At 48.5% G+C, this 24,848-nt stretch overlaps 1 protein-coding gene across 1 annotated transcript in view; it reads right to left on the reverse strand.

Moving 5' to 3' along the window:
- Positions 1 to 24,848, reverse strand: part of LOC144769970 (C-type lectin domain family 10 member A-like) — a 118,449-nt gene that overhangs the window by 67,516 nt on the left and 26,085 nt on the right. Inside the window, exons 3-4 of the mRNA XM_078654165.1 lie at positions 19,891 to 19,989; positions 2,638 to 2,784 (exon numbers count right to left, since the gene is read on the reverse strand). Coding sequence (XP_078510291.1) covers positions 2,638 to 2,784; positions 19,891 to 19,989 — 246 coding nt within the window. The remainder of the gene's footprint in view (positions 1 to 2,637; positions 2,785 to 19,890; positions 19,990 to 24,848) is intronic.

Genomic DNA, 24,848 nt, shown 5'->3' on the forward strand with positions numbered 1-24,848 from the left:
CGAATTGAGGCATCTTTGGAGGGTGAACCTGCTCATGCTTTGTCTGTATGTAGGCCAGTTGACTCATTGGAATTCCTCAAAATTCTCAAGGTTCGACCTCGGACCCCTGTCCTTCTAGGATACTGGCAGCAGTGGCAGGGTCGCAAACACAGAAGTGAATACCATCATTAACATGTCTCTCCAGAAAGCGGTGGTACCACAGGCTTGGAAGCAAGCTAAGATTCTGCCACTCCTAAAAAAGCAGTCATTGGACCCCCTCTGCGCAGGGAATTACAGGCCTATCTCCCTCCTTCCTGCTTTTGCTAAGGTGTGTGAGAAGGTGGTAAATAAACAGCTCACAGATTTTTTGGAAAGGGAGTCGCTCCTGCATCCCGCCCAATCAGAGTTTTGGGCGTCTCACAGTACAGAATCAGTGCTGGTTGAGGTGTCGGAGTGTTTGGACGCCGGCGGGAGAGCTGCATTAATTTTGCTTGACCTCTCGGCGGCGTTTGATACGGTCCCGCACTCACTTCTCCTGTCGCGTTAGTCCAAGATTGGTCTGTCGGGTGCCGTGTGGGGCTGGCTCCGGTCCTTTTTTGGAGGGGCGGGTTGAGCAGATTTGGGTCCCACCGTCCTCCTCCTCCCCTCAGCCAGTAACAACATGAGTCCCCCAGGGATCCTCCCTTAGCCCCCTTCTTTTTAATAGCTATGTCACTCCTCTGATATATTTGGGGCAGGAGCTGGGGGCCAAGGTGATGGCTTACGATGATGACACCCAGCTGCTTTTTACCTGGGACAAAGATGTAGTCTCTGTACTATTGGTTCAACATTGCTTATCCTCTATCTTCAAATGGCTGGCAGAGGCACAGCTTAAGTGCAATGAAGAAAAGTCAGGTCTTGCTATTTGGTAAATTCCCCCCTAATTTTAGAGAACAGCTCTGACCTCCTGATTTCTCATTACCTATCTCGTCAGGGTAGCTAGCTAAAAATCAGGGGGTATAGTTTGATGAATTTCTCTCTTTTTCGACACACATTAAGAAGCTGGCTGGCTGCTGTTTAGGCCTACTTAAAATTCTCAGAAGATGTTTCCCCCTTTTACCTCAGGCGGCGAGGAAAACGGTCATCTGTGCACTGGTTTTGTCACGGCTGGACTATGCCAATGCCCTTTATGCTGGCATCTCAGGATACCTGTTGAAGAAGTTACAGGTGGTTCAAAATACAGCAGACAGACTCCTATTGGGCATTTCGGCTAGGAACAGTGTTCATCATCAGCTGCGTTCTCTCCACTGGCTCCCCATGGTGGATAGAGTTCAATTTAAATGATTCATTTTGGCCCACCGTGCTCTCCACGGCTGCGGTCCTCTTTATCTGCAGAGATGTCTTTCCTTCTGCGTGTTCTCTGCGATCTTCATCTCTATGCTTTGCTCAGGTCCCTTGTTTTAAGTTTCAGAGGCTAGGGGGCAGCTCGTTTGCTGTGAATGTGGCTGCTGCTTCTAATGGCCTTCCTCTTGCCCTGCTCACCATCCAGGACCCAGAGGCTTTTAAAAGGAAACTCAAAATCTCTGGACAACAATTGTTTTTACGTAGATGTATCAGGGGGCCAGGACTATATAAATGTCTATCTGTTTTTGTCACTTTTCCGAAGCTCAACATGTTCATCACTTAGTCTCCATTCCGAGTGGGTGGATTTCTGGCCGGTACCCACAATCCAATACCAATACTGGGGGCATCCTTGATTGTAAATGTAAATGTAGTTGAGCTTATATAGCGCACAGCTACCTGCAGTGGGTGTCCCGGCGCTTGCTTAGGGAACCCTTCCTGGTATTCCCCTGTGAGATAGCAGGGTATCCACAAGGTGAAAGTCAGGCATCCCGCCGCGAGGGGCCGTTGTGGAGATTAAGCAAGCTATTGCCCAGAGTTGCAGAGTGTGAACCCGTGAGTCGAGGAGGCACCGGAGCGAGAATTATCGAGTCCGTGGAATTTTTAGCCCAAGACCCGCCGAGGCGGGGAATTGAACCCTGGTCCAGGACCAATCTCAGCTTCCGGGTCTGCTGCCTCTAACCCCTGAGCCACACTTCTCCACATCCCATTTTGGGGGATGGTAATTCTCCTGATTACAGGATTTTCAGGGCTGATATGTGGGAATCTGAATTTCTGCACCACTCCCTACATTTTTTGTCTGGTACTTCACCAAACTTTCTCAACTGCTTTCAGCAACTAGGTTCCTTGGTTGAAGCACATATATCTTAATCCCAAAGGGGCTGGTGTCTGCCGGTGTTGGGCGGAGGCAGATCCAGCTGGAAGACTAAGCATACCTGGTAGAGCAGAGTAGTACACTGGTGCTGAGGTTACTCAAGGTGAGCTGGCTGATGCACCTACTCATAAAAAGAGCATTAACTGCAGAGGAGGCCTGCATTCCACTGCTCTTCACCCAGGGGTTGGTGCAAAGCCTGCCAGCCAATCACAACTAATATTTTAGCTGGTAATATCATGAAGTAGTTGCTATTCAATTTCGCCTTTGCATTAAGCCACATAAGTTGGGTGTCAGAGCATTATTTCATGATAATGCTCTCTAGAACATTCATTTACACTACAATAATGCACAGCTCCCCTTTTCAGCACTCTACTGATTGTGATTATCCAGGGCTCATGCTTTACCTTGTGGGTTGCATATTTCTTCCTGTAGATGTTTCAAAGACTCTCTCAGAAGCCTGAATTCAGCTGATATATTCAAATGGGGGTCTGGGTTACTGCTGTTGCATGGCCTCTCTTCCTCGCTGCTGGTCTTCTGAAATGTTTGGAGACCTTTTGGAAAATAATAGAGCAGATTTATAAATTACTAGGATATACTGCGGCACAAGAAGAGAAGAAATTGTCAGCCCTGCCTCTGTCCAACTGGGTGACCTTCATGGTGACAGTATACATTCTGTGACATCCTCACACTTGCAGAATATATGCACACAAATTTGCACCCCCACCCCCACACCCAGGAGCATATTTACAAGCTCCTATCGCCGCAGAAATGTAACTTCGCCTTATTTACAAGGCAGTGTTAAGCCACTTAACTTGGCTTAACGCCGCCTTGTAAATAAGGCCCCCTTTCATGCTATGTTTAGAGTGAAAGGGGCGGGCAGTGGGTGTTGTGGTTGGCGTTCCACTGCAACACTCATTAATTTTGACGCTGCCCCATATTTACAAGGACAGCGTAAATATGGGGCAGCTTCACAATTAAGACCAGGGAAAACCGGTCCTAAACAGACGCAACGAAGAGAAATGTTTAATTTCGCCTCGTTCTTGCTGTTCCTATGTGTGCTGTGTTGTGCAGCACACATAGAAATAGCAAAAGGTCATTGATTGTTTGTGTGCAGGAAGTTGGCCATTCCTACACATAATTAATACAAAAATGACTTTTGCAACTTCTGTGTGTGCTGCTTAATGCAGCACATACAGAAGTACAAAACACCATTTCAGATTGTTTATGTGCAAGAAGGGGGACCTTCCTGCTCATAAACAATCTTCCCCTCAATGCAGGCACCCTTGCACTATGGTGCAAGGGTGCCTGTTTTGGTGCCAGGCAGCTAAAATTAGCACCAGGGCAGGGGGAAATGCAGGGCTGCACATATTCTTGTACATATGGTGCATCCCTGCGTTTTGGAAGTTTCCTAGTAAATATGCCCCACATTCTCATTTGATTTGATTTTGGTATTTATAAAGCGCTATAACACCTTGTGAGTTTCACAGAACAGATACCATGTACCTGTTAGTCAGAGGACCAGTAAATAAAGGAACAGTAACAGATAAGGAGGGACGGCTCCTCCACTAGGGCGGAGGAGCGGCACCCCACTTCTTTCTCGCAGTGCGAGAAAGCCAAAACATAAAATGGTAATAACTTTTGGTTATTACCATTTTATGTTTCTTTGCACATTGCGGATAGGTGGGTGGGCGGAGCTGCCCGGGCAGGGCAGGAGTGGTTTGCCCTCTCCTGAGTGCGCAAAGACCATTTGGTAGGCCCTCTTGGGCTGCCCAAACCAGTCATGCGCACTCTGCCCTTCTCCATGTAGGCTGCATTGCAGCCTGGTTGGAGAACATGCCATCCCCTAAAGCCCCTGGCTGGGCGGCGTCCCGTCCAATCACAATGCTCTACTAGAGTGTTGTGATTGGCTTAGGGGAGGAAGGCTGCCTGCTTTCTGTTCCCGTCAGAGGCAGGAGAGCAGGAGCAGTGAAGACGTGTACCCAGCGTGGCGGAAAGGTAAGTACATTTAAAAAAAAAAATTATTTACCCCTTCCCCTGACAACCCCTCCTTCCCGCTCCCCCCCCCACCACGAGTCATGCCAGCCGCTACTGCAGATAAGCATGCTTTATCTGTCTCTATCGGATAGGTAGTTTATCAATTGTTAGACCAGTATGTAAACCCCCTTTGACTAAGGACGCCCAACCCAGAGCACGGAGATACATAACATATATAAAATGAGGGTTCAAGGATTCATGGGTAGCTTGTATTCCAACCATGTTCCTTTATTTCATCTGATTTTTTCACTTAGAATATCACAAATGGACAACACGTGTTTCGTAACTAGCATTTTGCTTCATCAGGGCAAATCACAACGTCTACACATGTCTCTCTAAAAAGGTGAAAAATGTACAAGTTATTAAGTCATTTGTTCATTATAGGTAAAAAACAGTTATTGTCATAATCAATTAACTCAAGAAAATACCCCTTTATTACCCACCATACCTTTATCAGGTATCTCTAAAAAATCAGCTAGTTCATTAACTCAATCCACTTAATGCATAATGCTGCGGATTTAACTTGTCATCCGTGCACATATTGCACTTACATGCCTTATGTACTGTGCATTAAAAGCGCAGGCCCTCTCTTGCCAATCACAGATCAATCAACTTCAACTATCCACTTTGTCTCAGTGAATCAATCAATGTTCTTAGTTTATACAGATACATTGTATAAGGGGTTACAATTGAAAACCCTCCAAAGAAGTCAGATCAATCGTTACATTGCTTGTAGTGAATATTTTATATCTTAGGTTCATCTCCCTACACTGTACATAGCATTAGAAATGAAGACCTCCAGAGAAATCTAACCCTGGTGTCAATTGTTTGATCTTTATGAGACTATTAGGAGCCTCAATCGTGATTTCTGAAACCACGGTATGGCGAATAAAAGAGAATAATATTGTACATAATTGCAGATAACCACTAATAAGTAATGCAACACCTCAATATTCAGGAAAAGGAAGTATATCTAAACCAGAGATTTATCATTCCTTAACCAACAATTTAATGACACACAGAACCCACATTAAACCCTACAGAAGATCCCATCATAAACCACACCTTAATTCTCATTCACAAGGTTAAGCAAAAAGTCCAAACATTCCTGAAAAAAACATCAAAACAGCCTGAATGTACTGGAAATCATCACAAAGGATTCAACTTAATATTGATAGAGCAATCCATATATTTTACCTGCTATGCTTTCATCAAGTATTCCTCAGAGTGCCAGGGAGCATATCCACGGCTTTCGAAATGCAAAGGGAAAAATGCAACACACTTACTGACCTCTTTATATGCAATATTATATTAAATGAAAACATTAATTCTTGTCTCTATGGTCCTGTTGGTAGTGACTATAATAATATCTATGGTCAAGCAGCAACCATAATCCTAGTCAGGGTGAGGCCCAAGCAAACCCTACATTAACCCCCGCTCAACCCCCTGGTAGGTTGACATAGAGCAGTCAGGCTTAACTTAGGGATAATGTGAAAAGTATTTGTGCAACACTTCAAACAGTAAAACAGTGAAAACACCACACAAAAGATCCTACACCAGGTTTGAACAACAGTGCTTCATTTAATGAACAAAACCAGATAAAAACTACAAAAATCCAACCAGTAGAACCAAATAATTTGTAAAGACTAAACTGCAATATAGTACCTAAAAGCATAAAGCGCCAACCAGGGATACCTTGTCTTGGTTGGACTGGGTAAAAGTCAAATGTTCAGGCTGACCACGATGAAGCACGGGTCAGCTACCGTCCCAGGTTAGACCCACTGAAGGTTTACATTCTCAAAGTTTTGAGTAAAGAGTCGCGTTTGCGTTGAGGAAAGTCACCAGGAGTGAGAAGAGTGTCACTAGAGGTGGTCGGCATGCGTGATTAGCCTGCCGGGCATTGCAGAAGGACAGGTGGGCTGGAGACTTGTGTTAGTGATGCAGGCAGGCGATTGTTGCTTGTGGTGCAAAGAGATGGACTTACGCTGGCTCACACTGATTTTCTGTGCATGCGGCACGCTTCCAGTGCAAATAGGCCTGTTTGCAGTTGCAAAGAGCCCACAAACTAGAATTTTTGAGCTTGAGATTAAGCATGAGCGTAAAATCCGTTCCGCTCGCGGATTTTGCGGATTTTCGGCAAATTCGCAATCCGCGAACTCTCGCGAACTTGCCGAAAATTCGTAAAATCCGTGCGAAGCGGATTTTTTGCTTGGTCGCACTTGCCAACTAGAATACTATACAATTTCGCGGGAGTAAACACTTGCGAACACGTAGATGCGGCGGGCAGCGTCAATCTCGCAATTGCGAGATTGCAAAATTTGCAATTTCGCACAAGAAATCCACCAGCAGGCAGCATAAACCTTGAAAATTATGATTTTTATCAGAATAACTCCTCAGGTTGACATTTGCCTGCACTTTTTCTTTGCAAGGAGTCCATTTTGGGGGGGGGGGGTGTGGGGGGGTGGGAGGAAGGAAGTGCCCCACAGTCTCCAACTTCCTGTTCCTGTCCAGCAGGCTCCACCCAGTGCTTTCTTCATATGCTGGTCACTTTGATTTGGATCTTGACCTGGAAGGATTACTTTTTGTGGATGCTGCTGGATATTTGGATTTTTGCAAAACTGAAAGCACTCAGCAGGTGCAAAAGTTCAATCTTATCATTAGTAACCATTCCCTGTAGTTCCTGGAAGGATTACTTTTTGTGGATTCTGCTGGATATTTGGATTTTTACAAAACTGAAAGCACTCAGCAGGTGCAAAAGTTCAATCTTATCATTAGTAACCATTCCCTGTAGTGCTTCCTGAGGGGCCCCTTCAGAGTTCAGTTGCCTACTTGCAACTATTCTATGACCCTGCTCTGACCCTCACAGCAGGCTCATAGAATAGCTACAAGTAGGCCACAAAGGTCCTGTGAAAAAAAATTGCACTGCAACAGAAAGCAAATTACAGATAAGGAAGCAGGAGGCAGCCAGACTGGAAGTTTAAATTCAGTGACACATTAATCAACCCCAAATTAATCAGTTGAAGCAGGGCAGGTGTACTTGCTTTTTTTCACCCCCATAATCTACAGTGATAAACCAACCAGAGGGTGGCAGTGATGTACCAGAGGGTGGCATGGGTGTACCAGAGGGTGGCAGTGGTGAAACAGAGGGTGCTGTGAACCTGTGATGATGAACCAGACGTAGAAACAACATAGTCGCGGCTGTTGCGAGCCGACAAGTAAGTTTGCAATTGCGAACTGGTACACAACCCTCGCGAACTGGCAGAAACCCTTGCGAACACACAAAAAAAAATCCGCAAGTTCGCGAGAGTTCGCGGATTTTGCGGATTGCAAATCCGTAAATACGCAAGTTCGCGGATTGCCAATTCGCAAAATCCGCCCATGCTTACTTGAGATGCACACCAAGGGCATGGGCCCGAGAGGTGCCTCTTTGAGGTCAGGAGCTCACTGAAGATGGGTCCAGGAGCGGTTGGGGAGCATGTTATGTCCCTGAGGCTCAGATCAGGAGGCCAGCAGACTAGCCCTTCGAGCCACTCAAAGGTTCTGGGTTCAAGATGAAGATGCAAGTCCAGTTATTCTTGCTCAGGCAAGAGTGCAGCAGGTCAGCCCCCCAAGGAAGCAGCTCCTTTAGAGGAGCAGTCCAGCAGAGAGACAGTCTTTGTCGCAACACAGCAGTCCTCCTTCCTGGCAAAGTATCCACAGGTCCAGAAGTGTACTGAAAAGTTGGTGTCTGAGGTCCTTCTTTTTTACCCTGATGCCGTGGTTCTGGAAGATGGGAGAAGATTTTAGACAGTGCCTTTGAAGTGCATTAAATTACCAGCTTCCCGACCCTGGCACCAAGCTGGCTGAAATGACAATGTAGGGTTGTTAGGCCCTTTGTGTGAAGACAGGACACAGCCTATTCAAGTGTGAGGGGGCTGTGCGCAGCCCCTCCCTCCCATCTTGCCACTGATGGCCCATCCAGTCACACCTAAGCTCACTCTGTGTGTGACTGTTAACGAGGAATACACAAAGCCCAATTGCCAACTACACCCAGTCATGTGACCAGCAACAGGCTGCAGGCACCAAATGGTTAAGGAAAGAAAATGCCAAATTATGAAAGTGGCATTTTCAGAATTGTAATTTAAAATCCAATTCACCGTAAGTTAGGGTTTTAAATTAAAAATCCAGAGAAACCAAACATAAGCCAGTTATGTCTTTCCATTTGGAAATCACACTTATAAAATGTGATAAGGCAACTCTAATGTTATCCTACATGAGAGAAGCCTTACAATAGTGAAAACCGAATATAAGAGTTTTTCACTACCATGACATGTACAAGGTAAAAATACATGTCCACCTTTTAAACACATTGCACCCTGCCCTCTGGACTGTCCAGGGCATATCCTAGGGGTGGCTTATATGTATTGAAAAGGAAGGTTTGGGCCTGACAAAATTTATTTCGCCAGCTCGAAATTATTTTAAACCTGGATTACAAACAGTATCAAATAAGCTGCTTCAAAATGTGCAAAAGGATTTAAGACAAAACAGTGCTTCCAAAATGTAGATTTTAGTCATGCCCAGACTATACATAGTGCATTTTTTTATGACTGTCTTCACACTTCACAGCTTAGCTAGTAGCTCCCTTACAACAACTCTCCAAAAGAACAGTGTGTCACTAGTAAGAATTGTTTTTATGAACTCTCTTTTAAAAGCACACACTTGACAGATTAGCTGGTAGCTCCCTTACAATACCTCTCAAAAAGAATAAGGGCCCAATTATGAGTTTAGTGTTCTGAGGACCGCCAAACTGACGTGGCAGTCTGGCCACTGCTGAACTGGTCGTCTGACCACTGGTTTACAACTTGGGCGGTTGGACCGCCATGGCACCACTGCAACCACCAGGGATCAGAGATACCTATCAATGGCATGGCAGTCTGAGAGACTGAGAGTGCCATGGGGCACCGCCAAGCATTTTATGACTTTCCTCACCCCCAGGGTTCTCATGGAGGTTCTTACTCCATTAAACTGGTGGTGGTGAGGAAACAAAGGGGGTCCTAAAAGGCCCCTCTTGACCCTTAGCACAGCGGTGCATGCAAGGGGACACTTGTTGTGCCCTGTGTGTGCATGCACCCCATTCCTGCACGGCATGGACTCCACAGTCCATGCTGTGAAGGAACGTGCACTGGCAGTCCCGCGCACAGCAGTTTAAGGCTCACATATGAGCCTTCAAACTGAACCACCGTGAGACCACTACGCCACCTGTCTGCCAGAACATGATAATACTCTGTTATAACTTACTTGTCTCTTCGCTACTGCTCGGCCAGAGTGAGTGCTTGTGTACTGGATGATGTTTGGAATGTTGGATGTGTGTGATGTCATGGGATGCCTGGGGGTCTGGAGATGTGTGGAGTGGCAGTTGGTGGATGCAGGCTGAGCAGCAGGGAGGCTGCTCCTGGTGGGGTATTTGTTATCATCTTAACTTATTTACTTGAACCTGAACTCAGAACTAAGCTTCATTAAAACCAGCGTGTGATATATACCTGGCATGGACTTCCTTTAATTACAACATTTTTGGCGACGATTGGAGAACCTGAAAAGAATCTACAGTGTGCAGAGAAAACAGAAAGAAATAAGGAATACTGAGAAAAAAGGAACTGCAACTACGGAAAAGAACCCACAGCTGTGAAGTGAGACTGTGTTAAAGGAGCCTACTTTTAAAGAAAAGAAACGCCTTGCTCAAACCCCACCAGTGTCATTTACCATTGTGACAGCCTGCAGCCCAAGGCGTTAAAACATCTACACTGGATTTAAGCTATTACAAGCAGTAAGTAATACAAGGTCAGTCTGCCTGAAACCTCTACTGCCTTGTCCGCTCCGGTGGTAACAGATTTATGGTGACAGCTGTGCTCTGACGAAGTGGAAACTTCGACCATCCCACTCTGTATTCATTGGCATTACGAGTGAGAGAGAGGGGCAGGGATTGGCACGTATCCCGGGTTTCATCGCACTTTGAGGAAGAGACGTGCGGTTTGACTTTGGTCTCTGCGAGACACATGGAGGTGTTGGCAGTTATAAGCGGAGCTCAGATGATGGAGCATAACTCATGTTACATTTGGTACGACTGCTCCAATTTGTTGTTCCCTGCGAGTTTAGTTTGATTTTATTTAAAAAAAAGTTTTATGGTGGATGACAGCGCATACTTTCAAATTTAACGGGTGCGCAAACATTAAAAAAAATTCAAAGAGTACACGGACTACACACCGTTTCACGCGCCGATTCAGTCAGTCTTCTGTGACGTTTTGTCATTGCTGCTTATACACGTTTGCCAGCACCGGCGTGCTGAGAGCCACCCGGTGCGGCGTGTAATGCGTGCCTCCATTTGGAGCATTACATGGCATCTGAGTTGGAGAGTTTGTTTTTGCCAGCCATGTATCGTCATCTATGGAGTGCGAGTGACTGTCATCCCTATGAGCGTAATCGGAATGTTGCGGGCAAAAGCAGCTGTCTGGCAGTGACTCGTTCAATCCTGCAGAGTTTCGTTAGCGTCGACTTCCTCTGTGACAAGGAGTAAAATCACCAGTGCAAGAGATTGGTATGACTTTTCAACTTCCCGTTTTTAGGTCGAGCTGGTGTAGCAGTGCGAAGCACTGTGTCCAGCGAAGCATCTATTGTCGTCGACTTCCTGGGAATGTGAGACAGGGGATGTGCACGCGCAAGAGATTCCCCCATGTGAGCGCGCACGTTCACTCACACGCCATGCACATCTCCTGTCCCACATTGCCAGGAAGCCGATAACACATACACACACGCGCGCGCACACACACACACACACACACACACGCACGCACACCCCCCCCACTCACAGGCTCACGCGCACACACACAGCCACGCACACACACAGCCACCCCCCCACCCCCAAGACCCACTCACCTGTCTCTTTTGTCGCGACTCCCCTGGTATCACCTGGCACACACGCGGGGCTTCCCTCACTCATGGGAGCCCCGCACTTGCATCGGCGGCCTCAGCCGCCATGTCTGCCGCCACCGCGGGGCATTGCCAGTGCTATCCTTTTCACTCTAAACTAACACAAAACTGGGGGTGGGGAGAGCCAATCAGAAAGGAAGTTTACACAAACTGACAGGCGAAGAAACACTTATGGAACAGCTTGGGTCGATGTACTGCTCCGCAAGATCTGCGATTGGTTAATGTAGAAAATAACCCACCCCGAAAATAGCCTACGTCCATCTAGGAAGTAGTAACTCCTGCTGCCCCGGAAGAACTCTGCTCCTATCGCTCTGGAAGAAGTGGCCACCTTAAGGCCAAAAATAACACTCCTGAGCCTGAAGTAACCTACCTCCTCCTCTCTCGACAAAACCACGAAATAAATGAAATATAAAACTACTTGGTTGATACCAGCACTGAAGGTCAGGAGAACCCTCAAAAAATGTTTCACCTTCGGGTTTCCATGAGCACTGCTTGGGTGTGTTCGACAATGCCCTTAATGTTGAAAAAAACACGGGCATAAAGTTCACCAGTCTGGCGCATGATAGATTCCGCCTCTGATATCATTAGCCTCAAATGCTGCTAATAGTCGTGGTTGTTGCTAATCTACCCGAGCACACAATCAATCAATCAATCACTACATTTGTAGAGCGCGCTACTCACCCGTGAGGGTATCAAGGCGCTGAAGGGGGGGAGGGGTGCCGCTACTGCTCAAATAGCCAGGTCTTGAGGTGTCTCCTGAAGGTGAGATGGTCCTGGGTCAGTCGTAGGTGTGCGGGGAGGGAGTTCCATGTCTTGGCTGCCAGGTAGGAGAACGATCTTCCTCCGGTGGTGGTTCTGCGAATCCGTGGGACGGTGGCGAGGGCGAGGCTGGTGGAGCGGAGATGGCGGGTGGGGGTGTGGAATGAGAGGCGGTTGTTGAGGTATTCGGGGCCCATGTTGTGGAGTGCTTTGTGTGCGTGGGTGAGCAGCCTGAACGTGATCCTCTTGCTGATGGGGAGCCAGTGCAGGTTTCTCAGGTGGGCGGATATGTGGTTGCGGCGAGGGATGTCGAGAATGAGTCGTGCGGAGGCGTTCTGTATGTGCTGAAGCCGTTTCTGGAGTTTGGCTGTGGTTCTGCGTAGAGGCGTTCCCCGTAGTGCAGTCGGCTTGTGACGAAGGCCTGGGTGACCGTCTTTCTGGTTTCGGTGGGGATCCACCGGAAGATCTTACGGAGCATGCGCAAGGTGTTAAAACATGAGGACGAGACTGCGTTGACTTGCTTGGTCATCATGAGGGAGGAGTCCAGGATGAATCCCAGGTTGCGAGCGTGGTCCGTGGGTGTCGGTGCGGTGCCCAGCGTCGTGGGCCACCAGGAGTCGTCCCAGGTGGATGGGGATTGTCCGAGGATGAGGACCTTCGTCTTGTCCGAGTTGAGCTTCAGATGGCTGTGCTTCATCCATTCTGCGAAATCTTTCATTCCGTCCTGGAAGTTGGCTTTGGCGGTGAGAGGGTCTTTGGTGAGGGAGAGTATCAGTTGTGTTTCGTCGGCATAAGAGATGATGTTGATGTTGTGTTTGCGTGCGATGGTGGCGAGGGGGCTCATGTAGATATTGAAGAGGGTCGGGTTGAGTGAGGAGCCCTGGGGTACGCCGCATATGATCTTAGTGGCCTTGGAGCGGAAGGGAGGGATGCGGACTCTCTGGATTCTGTTGGAGAGGAACGATGTGATCCAGTCCAGGGCCTTTCCTTGGATCCCAGAGTTGTAGAGGCGGGTTATTAGGGTGCGGTGGCAGACGGTATCAAAGGCTGCCGAGAGGTCCAGGAGGATGAGGGCGGCTGTCTCTCCGTTGTCCATCAAGGTCCGGATGTCATCGGTGGCTGCGATGAGGGCGGTCTTGGTGCTGTGGTTGGCTCGGAATCCGGACTGGGATGGATCGAGCGAGTTGTTTGCTTCGAGGAATGTAGTCAGCTGTTTATTGACGGTCTTCTCGATGACTTTAGCCGGGAAGGGAAGAAGAGAGATGGGGCGAAAGTTCTTGAGGTCTTTGGGGTCCGCGGTCAGTTTCTTCAGAAGGGCGTTGATTTCTGCGTGTTTCAAGCTTCCAGGGAAGGTGGCTGATGTGAAGGAGCTGTAGATGATTTTCCGGAGGTGGGGTGCGATGATGGTGTCGGCTTTGTGTTGTAATACTTTATTCAAAAAAATATTTCATAAAAGTGCAAGTATTCAACATACGAATATACATAAAACAATGTTACAAATATGCGTTAGCAGCGGCAGTATACGGTTCTGAACTTTGGGGTGCAGAGAACACCAAAGTATTGGCAGTGGCTGAAAATAAGTTTATAAGAGACATAGTCTCGCTGCCTTTATCGACCCCTTTGAAACCACTATTCTTAGATTTGGGTAAAAGAACGATTTCTGATCTGGTCCAAATTCGCCCCTTGTTATATTGGGTTCGGCTTAGAAGGACCCCTGAACTTTTTAATTATGCTTTAGTACTGGATGAGCTAATCAGTTTGAATGTAGCTAACAAAATACAATGGCTCAACAATTTAAAGAAGTTGGTGATATCTATAGGTTTAGGGGATTGTTGGATTTCCCAAACTCCCCCGCCAAAACTAACTGTTAAAAAACTCTATTGGGATTGGGTTGTGGCAAAGGAATCAAGGAATCCAAATTGCTTTGTTGAAGATATGATGAGGGCATGGGTCGGAGGGGGAGCCGGAGTGGATGGTGTTCATGACGCGGGTGGTGTCTCCAGTGCTGATGGGCGTCCATGCGCTGAGGCTGGTGGTGGGGGTCGTTGGTTTGGTGGCTGGCGGTGGGGCCCGGGGTCCGAAGCTCTCGTGTATATCTGCGATCTTGCAGTGGAAAAATGCGGCGAGGGAATCGCAGAGGACTTGTAAAGGTGTGATGTCGTTGTTGCTGGCGCTGGGGTTGGAGAGCTCTTTGACGATGCTGAAGAGTTGCTTGCTGTTGTGGAAGTTGTTGTCAAGCCGCTATTTGAATGATGTCCTTTTGGTGGTGCGGATCATCTGGTGGTATTCGCGTAGTCATGTTTTCTGAAGTCCGTTCGTGGCGCCAAGCTTTTTTGAGGGTTCGGCAAGCTTTCTTAGCTACTTTGAGGGTGTCTGTGAACCATGATGTTTTTCTGTTGCTAGTCTTGCCTGGGGGTTTCTTCAGTGGAGCGAGGTCGTCAGCGCAGTTGGTGATCCACTGTGCGAGATTGTCTGCTGCGTCGTTGGTGTCAGGGGTGTCGGCAGGTGGGTTCTGGCTCAGCGATGTGGTCAGCTGGTCTGTGGTGACTTTTCTCCAGCATCTGCGGGGGATCTGTAGCGTGTGGTGGTGGGATGTGGTCTTCTTGAAGGTGAAATGGATGCAGCTGTGGTTTGTCCAGTGTAGTCCGGTGGAGTGGCTGAAGGCGACGTGGCTGCTGGCAGAGAAGATGGGGTCGAGCGTGCGGCCGGCGTAGTGGGTGGGGGTGTTCACCAGATGCTTGAGTCCGAGGTTGGCGAGGTTGGCGAGCAGAGTGGTGGAGTTGTTGTCATTGTTTTTCTCCAGGTGGAAGTTCAGGTCCCCTAGGAGAATGTACTCTGGTGAGGCAAGGGCGTGCGGGCTGATGAAGTCGGCGATGGTTTCGCTGAATTGTGTCCGTGGGCTTGGGGGTCTGTAGATGAGCGTTCTTCTGAGGGTGGTCTGGGGTTTGGTGTGGATTTGGAAGTGTAGGTGTTCGGCGGCGGTGAGTGTGTCTTCGGCGTTGGTCGTGATGCTGATGGTGTTCCTGTAGATGATGGTGATTCCTCCTCCAGTTTTGTTGACGCGGTCCTTCCGGGTGATTTTGTAGCCGTCCGGGATGGCTATGGCGATGTCGGGGGCGAGGAGGCGTTCATCCAGGTTTCCGTGTGGAAGGCGACGTCTGGTGCTGTTGTATCAAGAAGTTCCCAGAGTTTGACGGCGTGTTTGTGGACGGAGCGGGTGTTGAGCAGGATGCACTTGAGGTGGTTGTTGTTGTCGTTGCTGTGTTCGGTGGGCGGGGTGCAGGTTCGGAGGCTGGAGAATTTGCAAGCTTGGCAGGTGAAGGGTCCGTGGGTGCGTTTCGGGGTGGCTTGGTGGCAGGCGGCAGGTCGTCCTGTGTTGAGTGCGGTGAGGGTGGCGGTGTCGTACCTCAGTTGGGTGCCCTGGCACCGGCTGGGGCCAGTGGTTCTGGAGCTGGGCGCGGTCCATGCGCACACGGGCTTGCCTTTGTCGTGCTAGTGGAGCACTTCCGCGTGGCGCCCTCCATAAAAGGCGAAGTGGGAGGGAGGAGCAGCTGGGAGGTGGGAGTTGGGTGGCCAATGGGCGACTGGCACGGGGCACAGAGGGCGAAAGGGGGTGGGGCTGCAGGCGAGCAGCGGCGGGAAGTGGGGAGCAGGGGGGCACAGAGGGCGAGGCCGCAGAACAGGCGGCAAACAGAGGGGCAACCAACAATTAAAACAAAGCAACAATTAGCAATAAAATGAAACAAACAGCAGAGACAGGTACCAGGGCACACCAGCGGCGAACCCTTGGCAGCAGCAGCAGGGGTAAACACGGGCAGTCACGGGCTACCTGGGGGAGCCGTGCGGCGTGGGGAGTGACCAGAGGTCATTAGCGGCGTGGGGAGTGACCAGAGGTCATTAGCTTTCAACAGGATTTACATAAATTCACTACGACTTCTGCACTTCCGCGTCAGCTGGCAATTAAAGTTTAAACCGTTCAACATGCGCGCGAGCGGTAGACTAAGTAATTTTTAATAGCATTAACAATCCTCGTCTCCCAGGGCTGCATCTTTTAACAGGACCATCAATTCACGGGCGTTGCCGCTTAGCACAGTAGATTTCACCTCCTCAACCAGCTTCTTCCGGAGGGGGGCGCTGTAATACTAAGCAGAGAGCACGATCCTGTTTACTGATTGCGGGCCTGCAAGCATTCAAATGTGTTCGTGTGTTTAGGAAAAGGAGAGGCTCATTAACCTACCTAAACTGGGAAAGCCAGATAGGATCACTTTATGTTTATCTTGCCACGTTTGGGACCGGGCTATATTGTATTTCATTGTATTACTTTGTAAGTTTTGGAAAGTGCTTCATACATCCCTTCTGAGGTGGGGAAGCCCTCCTCTTTTCATCCGGTTCCTTGGCATCCTTTAGTGAATGGCTTTTAGGGTGTTGGATGTAGCTTGGCCTGTATGGGAGGCTCTGTGTGCGGTATGTGAGATTCAGAGATATGCATCACATAGCGTGTGGCATATGTGGTGGTGGCATTTAAAGGATCTTCTCTTATGGATATTCCCACAGGAGTGACTTGGGCCAGCCCACATACATTTATTTCGCACTATAAATGGCCCAGGGTGCGGTAAGCCCCTCACCTTTTGGCACAGCGGTCTTATCAGCAGTACATTAGCAAGTGTGATATGATTTATGGCTCATTAAACCTTCATGTGGCGTTGCACGGTGGGTGAGGAAGGTACTGCTTGGATTACCCCTGGGTTATCTTCATTACTCCGAGTCAAGGTTGGCACGTTTGCAATATTTTAGACACCGGTAAAATTAGTTTTCTTTCCTTATGGGTCAACACAAGAAATTCTGTGGTGGCCGTATTGGTAGGGGCCAATTCAAAACATTGGTTGTATAGGTGAAATCTGTACTCTGATGAGACAGAGGCTTACTTCGCTCCTTTCGTAAAATTCTTTAAAAATACTGCCTGTGACCAGTTTGTATTGCAGCCACGTTTTATTATATCAGGTCCAAAATGCTAAAACGTGGCATGGGAGTAGACAGGCATGATATCTTGGCCCAGTTCTCAAGACATGAAAATTCCCCAAATTAAAATGCTATAGGTGTCTGTTGTAATCTCATATGTCATTTTTATGTACCTTTCACTTTAATTGTAACATTCTGTTTAGATCTTTATGTGAGGTGGGTTCTAGTTCATTAGATTCTGTGGGAGTTGTTTGTCAGCTGTAATGGGAACACCAACTACTCTCTAGCGTTCATAATAAAATATCTTGTTAATTTATTTATAAGTAAACTCGTGAAGCATGCTTCGTTCACAACAGTGTCACATTTTCGAAAGTTAAAACTATTGGCATTGTAAATGACAAAGCTATTAATTTCGCTATTTTCAAAACCAACACATAAATAAAAAATGTGTCATTTACAAGACCAATAGCTCAAACTTTCCTACTGCGAGACCTATTGCATTGCAAATGCTTGTTCAGTCTTGTAATTACTTCTCATCGAAGCGCGCTACATCCACGGTCAGCGTTTGCAGTGGGGACATTAACGATACTCTGTAAATCTGCTTCTGGAATCCAAGAAGAGTTTTATTTTGCTGTCAACCTTGGCTTATCTTTAGTAAGGACTTCGAGCATATCGATGAAGATGGAAATTGGACTTGTGACTGTGCTTCAGTCGTTTTCTCTGAATAAAGTTTCTGCACTGCAGTTGAAAGGCACTGTCCAGTCTCAGTGCTCCACAGGTTTGTCTACGCTACACCACGTCTGTTCCCTGTGCAGCTTGAACCCTCTGAAGAGACCTCGGGTGAGAGATCGCGCACCGGCGGTCATGAACTTTTAGCATATGCAAGATAGTGTGTTAGTGTGTGCCCATGTAGAGTTCATTTTTGGGTGGTTGCAGGGTGCTCAGTTGTGTTGATTTGCTGGTGTATTACTTTCACTTTTGCGAATGGTGATGAGTGTGTGGGGTAGTAAGTGCCCCAGTGCTGAGTACTTTAGGCTGGTCAGTGCCATACGCTTGTGAGATTTTGGGATGGCCCGTGTACTTTGTTTTAGTAGAAAATACAGCTTCTGGCTGTTTAAGGATAGAGATTATTACTTCATTGGAGACCTCGGGTGAGAGACTTCTCTCTGGAACACAAGACTCTCTTACATTATATTTCTGGTCAATTTAATGTTCCCTCTCGTTGTGTGTGTGTGGGTGTGGGTTCTTGGTCATGGTTTGTGTCTAAGGTCTGTATCAGTGTATATTGCACTGTGCAGTCATCTTAGGGGAGGTCTTGGTGGTGGTGTATCCTGTCCTGAGGTTATTTGTTAGTTCCTGGGGTGGTTTGTGGCCAATGCAATTTATTTTAGGGTGGTGAGTGCCCTACGGTAGTGAGTTGGTGGGGTGGAGAGTTTTCCAGTGCTGTGTATTTTGGAGTGGTTTGTGCCTCATTTTTTTTGTGAGTAGTTGGTCCTGAGTGTACTGGTGTAGTTTATTTCTGCACCAATTTGGGGTGGTTAGTGCCCTACGGTGGTGTTTGTGGGGTGGTTAGTACCCCAGTGTTTTTTAGGGTGGATAGTGCCTTACGGTGGTGTGTTTCTGGGGTGGTCAGTGTCCTGTTGTTGTTATTTTAGGGTGGTGAGAGCCCTATGGGGGTGAGTTTGTCGGGTGGTGAGTACCCCAGTGCTTGTTTTTAGGGTGGATAGTGCCCTATGGTGGTGAGTTTGTGGGGTGCTGAGTACCCCAGTGCTTGTTTTTAGAGTGGATAGTGCCCTACAGTGGAGTGTTTGTAGGGTGGTGAGTGCCCCAGTGCTGTATGTTTGGTGAGGTGTGTTTTGTTTCCCTAAGGGAGGGGGATGGGGTTAATCTCCATTAGTGTTTTATTTTTTGTATTTGGTCAATTCCATAATTTTCATGCATGTATTGGTGTAATCATTTAATTATTTCTGATGTCTTATATTTAATGATGTTTTTCATTTATCTACATCTTTTCAATTTTATGCATGCATATTGTGAGTGGTTTCCATCACTTCTTATATAATGTATTTAATGATGTTCATACTCTTGGGCATCCTTTCTGTTTTTACTTTCCCCAAGGAAGGGGGATATGTTATAACTTACTTGTCTCTTCCCTACTGCTCAGCCAGAGTGAGTGCTTGTGTACTGGATGATGTTTGGAATGTTGGATGTGTGTGATTTCATGGGATGCCTGGGGGTCTGGAGATGTGTGGAGTGGCAGTTGGTGGATGCAGGCTGAGCAGCAGGGAGGCTGCTCCTGGTGGGGTATTTGTTATCATCTTAACTTATTTATTTGAACCTGAACTCAGAACTAAGCTTCATTAAAACCAGCGTGTGATATATACCTGGCATGGACTTCCTTTAATTACAACATACTCGTAATCTGGCAGGCGGGCGGTGGCAGTGTGGGTGGGGGTGGTGGTGTGGCGGCCCGCTCACACACTGCCAAACTCTTAACTGGGCCTTAAATCCGTGTCATCAGGACGCTTCGAGTGATTCCACCAATTAAAGCCAATACCGGCTTCCAAGCACCCTTTACATTTACAGATTGACCCGGTGTGCGCATTTACATTTCTTTCAGAGAAGCAGACACCCTGGCAAGAAGGCTTGTTTAGCTGCCTGCCCCTCCCTCTTTTTCACAGCACATGAGGCTCCCTGTGCCGCTGAAGCAATTCAACTCTCGGAACTAACCTTTCCAGGACAGTTGTCTTTTCACAAAAAGTAAGGGAACGCTCCTTTTAAAAATTAAAAAAGTATGAGCGCTTTGTACCCCTCAGGTCCCCCCACTTTGACCACTGGCCACATGACATTGAAATGTTCCAGCGAACATGACCCATTTCTTGCACACGCCCCATCATTACGTCTCAAATGTGGACACTTATGCTGTTTGTGGAGAGACTTACTGAGGACAACGACCACGGGTACCGCAATCAGAAGCACAGAGACCAGGGCTCCCAGAAGCAGCCTGAAGAGGGGGTGGGACAGCAGCGACCTGGAAGAGACTACAGAGAAGGAGTTAAAGTCAACCTATGTACGTACCGGTACTAATAACAAATCTAGAACACTCCAGAACACCTGCATTATTGATGCTGTGCATGTGGCACTGAAACGTGTCAACTGTCAACCACTTGAGAATACTTTACACACAGGCCTTTACCCCAGGCTGGTGATAGAGTACATCTTATGATGATGGTGTGAATATGATCCTAGCAGTTAGTTTTCTACTGTATGGGGGTTTGTGTGAGAGTGGGAGTAAGGCTGACAATCTCAAAGGTGCATCAGATGTTTGAATGGAGTCAGAGTTCACCATCATTCAAGGAATTGTAACAAAATACGAGCAAACCTGTATAACACCAGGAGCCCTGAGTTGTGTAGTGAATACACTGTAGGAAGGTGGAGTATTATGTGGTGTGGGGGTTAGACCTCACCATCTAATATGATCACAATACCCTATGGATGGTCCTTGGATTCAGACTAATACATCCTTACCTGATTCCTGGAATAGTGGCAAAGAGCAGTCAGGCTTTACTAGAGGAACATGTGTTAAACATTTCAGAGTACCAACATGGACGAAAACAAATTGACACAACTCAAGAGAAATCCAACACCAATTTATAAAACTAGACTGTATTTTTATCTTCATTTAGACACCAAAATGAATGGAAAAGCATACATATAACCAGAGATATAGGTTTCTCAAATAATATATAATCAGTGCAAAATAATACAGTTAAAAATGAATACTGCGGTCAATGGGAAAAACCACTAGTAACAATCGGTCACTTGCAGGTCGAGTTGCATTGTACCCTTGCAGGGTAAAGGTAATGCCAGCCCCTGGACCAATCCACTATAGTCACTTTATTTTTACCTGATCCACGGAGCCTGGGCGCAGAGTTGTCCTGGCTGTCCCTGGTGCTGAACGGGAGCTGCGGGAAAGCTGCTTTTACCACTAAAACCGCACTGCTGGGGAAAAAGATGCAAAAACAATGGGCAGCTGCTGATGTCGGATGAATGTTGGATGGAGTTCCCTCTGGGTACAGTATCGAATGCATGGGTCGGTTGCCTTGGCAGTGGGAAATGGAGTAGAAAGTAACTTCGATGTACGGGGGTCCCGGGGAACGTAGTAGCTGGTTGTAACTTTGTGGAAGGCAGGACTACAGTTCCCACAATGCACCCTACCATCTGAATTTTGGCTATCCCTCGGAGAGCCCAATGGGTAGCGATTTATTAGATCCAGACTGTTATTTTTCCTGAAGTTTGCAGGGGGCTAGAGGCACTAGTCTAGGGGAGTCTGAGGGTATTTCAGGCTGCCACAGAAGTCCTTCTGTCTGGGTGAACTGAGAGATATCCTAGGACGAGTCTCGGTCAGTCTGTTCCAGGAGTGTTGCCACAGGTGCAGGGCATCTCTCTTTTGCTTTGTGCAAGTCCTGTTGTCGCAGACACACGTCTTCTCTTCTGTATTCTTTGATGCAGGTTGTTCAAAACTGAGGTTCTGGTGTCAGAGGTGTCCCTTAAATCATAGATCTAGAGAGTTAGAGGTGTGGGAGCAAGTAGCCAATGAGCTGCAAATCCCTGCAGCTAGTCCGCCACTGAGGTGCCCACAACCTGGGGTGTGGGCTACATTTTCTACCCAGAACCCCCAATCCTACCATTCTTAATTTTAGTGTTCAGACCAGGATGCTCACCCCTTCTAAGGGTTTACACCTTTTTGACTAATTGCTTGCCTGTCGGGGTGCAGATGTATCTGGGGATGGCTATTTCCTCTGCTGACAGTCAGCCCTGATGCATATCAGAGGTGGTGCAGCCTTCGACGCTCACCACCTTGATGTGCGATTTCACTAGGCTGCTTGGGGGGGGGGCCTTCTTCCTGACCAAGCCTTGTTCCGGACTCCTGTGAATGATCACACTGCCTGGCAAGAAGTCAGAATCCTGTCTTGGCTGCTGCAAATGTGGGAAATGCCGGTTTGCCAGCCAGAGCAGACAGAAGCGGGGCAACTAGGTAGGCAACCTCTAAGGTAGCCCCTTTGCACATGCCACGTTGCCCTTGACAAGAGATTCCTGCAAGGGGTGAGAAGGCACGTTGTTTGATACCAACCATGACTTATTTAGGAGGCACCATAATAGACCTGCCAACCTTGGGTTTGTCCGGGTGTCAGCTTATTTTATCCTATGAACTGTTTATAACTTATTGTGTACTTTAATGGTAAAGTGCACTATAGTGACATATAAGCTTGCACTCACATGTCCACACACTTGATACAATGCACCCTGTCCCTGGGGCTTTAAGAGGCCTTCCTAGGGGGTGAATGGCATCAAAAATAGTGCATTGACCTTGCCACACATGGTGAGGGCAAAGTCGAGATCGAGCAGTTTGCACTGCTCTTGTGGTCTGCAATAGTAGGCCTGCTGTCAGTGGTTTCTTTGAGTCATCATCATCATCAACTAAGCTTTATTCGGCGTTTGGCCATAAAAGCAACACAATAAAATACATACAGCTAAAAAATAACTCAACATAACATTGCCTGGTAAAAGAAAAAAGGAGATAAGACCCAACTAAAAATAGTTTGGCATGTAAGCAGTAAAAGAAATAAAAACCCCAATACACAAAATCCCCCCTTTTCACCCACTGTTATTGTGATTCGGTGCTCGAGGACCAGGGTAAAAGTCATGGAGGTCCCAGATACGAATGGAGCCATCACCGAGTTTTGGCTGGATAGAACGCAAGTAGGGGGCAGTATTCCTGTCCTTAAACCTAACCAGAATCAAGTCCCCCGGAACATTTTTGGGCAGATGACCAAGCCACCCCACCCTTCTGACGCTCTGTATCCCACCGTCTAGCAGGGAAGGTAATGGTCTATTGTTTTGGAGCCAATATATGGCTTTGTTCAAAAGGTCCCGATGCAGTTCACGTTTTCCTGGTCGGAGAGCAGGGACCCCAGAGAGAATGGTGACATATGGGGCAGCTACGGGGGGTAAATCGATGCAGTGTCTTCTATCTAGTGCGATCACAGGTGCTCTTTGTGGGACATGCTCGTGAATACGGGTGATATTGTGATCACTTTGAGTCGGTAGTGTAACAGGGGAGTCACATGTTTGTAAAATCCTGGGAGCATTGTCTGTAGGCCTTTTGTGGGTATTAGTGGGGGGAGAGCGTATGGGAGTAACAGTGATTCTAGTCGGTGGGTATGACTGAGATACCGTTTGTTCAATCCTGCACAGTCTATCTCCCAAATCATGTATTTTAGCAACCAGTGGAGAGAGAGCATTAACAAGCAGTCGCTCGATTTGAGCCAGAAGAGACGATTGTAGGGGGGATCGAGACTCAGCCTTGTCCACAGGTGATGAGGCTATACTGGGTCTGGGTACTGTGAGACTGCAATTGGAAAGTGGAGGGAGGGTGGTAGCGGGGGAAGCCTGGGGGGAGCAGGTAGTTTGAGCAGTGTCTCGAGACACTATGGGGGGGGATAGAGCATCCGGGATGTAGTGTGTGCCACAGAGGGCATTCAGCTCTTCCCAGATGGACATTGATGTTGAGTGACTGTGTACAGTTATCCTGATGATAGCTATCGGCAGTTCAAGGCAATAGGGATGGAAATAGAGGAGCTTAACTGTACCTTATCCAGAGCAGGAGCCAGAGGGCCCGCCCTTTGCCCGGGCTTAGCCCGGCGCTGCCCGCGCGCTCCCGCGTAGCGGGGGGCAGTCCTTCCTTATCAGCGCCTCCGGGCGCACACTGATTGGCTGCTTGCGGCGTCCAGCCGCTAGGGATCTTGGGGGATGTAGTTCCCTCTCCCGATGGCCGCGCTGCGATGTCCTGGCAGCGGCGGTAATGGCGGGAATGGCGGGGCTGGAGGAACGCTCGGACCCAGGAGCACAAGGCACAAGGTAATGGTCAGTTCTCTGACCGCTGGGAACACCTCCCGCTTCAGCAAACACCTCCCGCCTCTGTGAGGGCAGTCCTTCCTTATCAGCGCCTCCGGGCGCACACTGATTGGCTGCTTGCGGCGTCCAGCCGCTAGGGATCTTGGGGGATGTAGTTCCCTCTCCCGATGGCCGCGCTGCGATGTCCTGGCAGCGGCGGTAATGGCGGGAATGGCGGGGCTGGAGGAACGCTCGGACCCAGGAGCACAAGGCACAAGGTAATGGTCAGTTCTCTGACCGCTGGGAACACCTCCCGCTTCAGCAAACACCTCCCGCCTCTGTGAGGGCAGTCCTTCCTTATCAGCGCCTCCGGGCGCACACTGATTGGCTGCTTGCGGCGTCCAGCCGCTAGGGATCTTGGGGGATGTAGTTCCCTCTCCCGATGGCCGCGCTGCGATGTCCTGGCAGCGGCGGTAATGGCGGGAATGGCGGGGCTGGAGGAACGCTCGGACCCAGGAGCACAAGGCACAAGGTAATGGTCAGTTCTCTGACCGCTGGGAACACCTCCCGCTTCAGCAAACACCTCCCGCCTCTGTGAGGGCAGTCCTTCCTTATCAGCGCCTCCGGGCGCACACTGATTGGCTGCTTGCGGCGTCCAGCCGCTAGGGATCTTGGGGGATGTAGTTCCCTCTCCCGATGGCCGCGCTGCGATGTCCTGGCAGCGGCGGTAATGGCGGGAATGGCGGGGCTGGAGGAACGCTCGGACCCAGGAGCACAAGGCACAAGGTAATGGTCAGTTCTCTGACCGCTGGGAACACCTCCCGCTTCAGCAAACACCTCCCGCCTCTGTGAGGGCAGTCCTTCCTTATCAGCGCCTCCGGGCGCACACTGATTGGCTGCTTGCGGCGTCCAGCCGCTAGGGATCTTGGGGGATGTAGTTCCCTCTCCCGATGGCCGCGCTGCGATGTCCTGGCAGCGGCGGTAATGGCGGGAATGGCGGGGC

The sequence above is a fragment of the Lissotriton helveticus genome, chromosome 7, assembly GCF_964261635.1.
Source record: "Lissotriton helveticus chromosome 7, aLisHel1.1, whole genome shotgun sequence".
Lineage (NCBI taxonomy): Eukaryota > Metazoa > Chordata > Amphibia > Caudata > Salamandridae > Lissotriton > Lissotriton helveticus.